The sequence below is a fragment of the Perkinsus marinus genome, assembly GCF_000006405.1.
Source record: "Perkinsus marinus ATCC 50983 genomic scaffold scf_1104296943526, whole genome shotgun sequence".
Taxonomy (NCBI): Eukaryota; Perkinsozoa; order Perkinsida; family Perkinsidae; genus Perkinsus; species Perkinsus marinus.
This window is the reverse complement of record NW_003211798.1, coordinates 1-1,143: the sequence shown is the minus strand read 5'-3', so window position 1 is coordinate 1,143 and position 1,143 is coordinate 1. Positions and strand designations below refer to the sequence as shown.

General features: G+C 49.0%; 1 protein-coding gene across 1 annotated transcript; it reads right to left on the bottom strand.

Moving 5' to 3' along the window:
- Positions 1–474: 474 nt before the first annotated feature.
- Pmar_PMAR028116 (hypothetical protein) lies at positions 475–1,091 on the bottom strand (the record flags this gene model as incomplete). Its single annotated transcript, XM_002781127.1, has 5 exons — positions 475–533; positions 578–667; positions 823–876; positions 931–1,008; positions 1,058–1,091. 5 exons carry the CDS (start codon positions 1,089–1,091, stop codon positions 475–477), a joined length of 315 nt encoding a protein of 104 aa, XP_002781173.1.
- Positions 1,092–1,143: the final 52 nt, after the last annotated feature.

The window sequence follows — 1,143 nt, the reverse complement described above, 5'->3', positions numbered from 1 at the left end:
CGCTTGTCAGCATGACTGTTAGCGGCGCCAGATTGATTCTCGCTTGCAGGAGAAGGCATCGATGATGATGGGTTGCTGCACGCGAGTAAGAAAATATCAAACCTCTATAATATCATAGCGCTCAGGTCACTCACGCGCTGGCCACTTCAACCCCGGCCTGGGATATCCCTCCGAACGAGAGTCTTTTGCCATCAGCCGAGACAGGTGCAATTTCCCCAGTGTTGGCGATGTACGCATGGGCAATAGCTGCAATATGACCTGCGAGAACGTTTAGACCAGCTGAATGCCTATTCGCAATCATATGGACTACGTACAGGGTATCTCATTCAAGTCATCTACCGGCAGAACCTTCAGAGCCGAGATATATGGATTGCTCCCGCCCCGAATAGCTCCGATCACACGAACATAAGGCTGCCCATGAATATGGAACCTCCCGACACAAAATATACGAGTCCAACCGAATCTAGCGGTGCATTACTTCCCGTTCTTGAGAATTTCGTTCACTTTATCTCTACCAGTGGTATCGGACTCCTCTGGGACAAGAGAATATCACGAGCGCGAGGTAAGTTCAGCTCACCGAGATACATCTTGCATCGAACACTCCCCGTGAAGTCATCCAAGGTCCAGTGAATAGCCAAGCCATCATGTTCGACATCTCTAGCGTTACCTACGGTCAAACAGCAGGCCATGGAAGTTTCTACACTCCTATTCAATGGGATTGGGGTCCTGCTGAGTATCAACAGTGCACTAGATCGATACTATAAAACAGAGATTATACTTCACATAATCGTCAAGCTCCTGACTGATGCTCAGAGAACCTACCGAGAATCTCCACCACCCTCGCAGCAGCTCCGAACACTTCAATATCATCCCCACCTGAGCATCACATAGGTGTCAGATTATCTGAACGAATTCATCGAGACAACCCACCTGAGTGTTGCGTCACTGCATCGTGGAAGACCCTCACATTCACTGGTATCAACGGCCGACGTGGGGGCTTCTTATCTCCTGAAAATCAACCAATGCCATACCATGAACATGGGAAATCACTTGTCACCTCCTCCGGTATCCATCCCGGCACCGAACGACATCTGAAGATAACAGCCACTGATTTCGTATAGCTAGGACTATACTCGCACATTT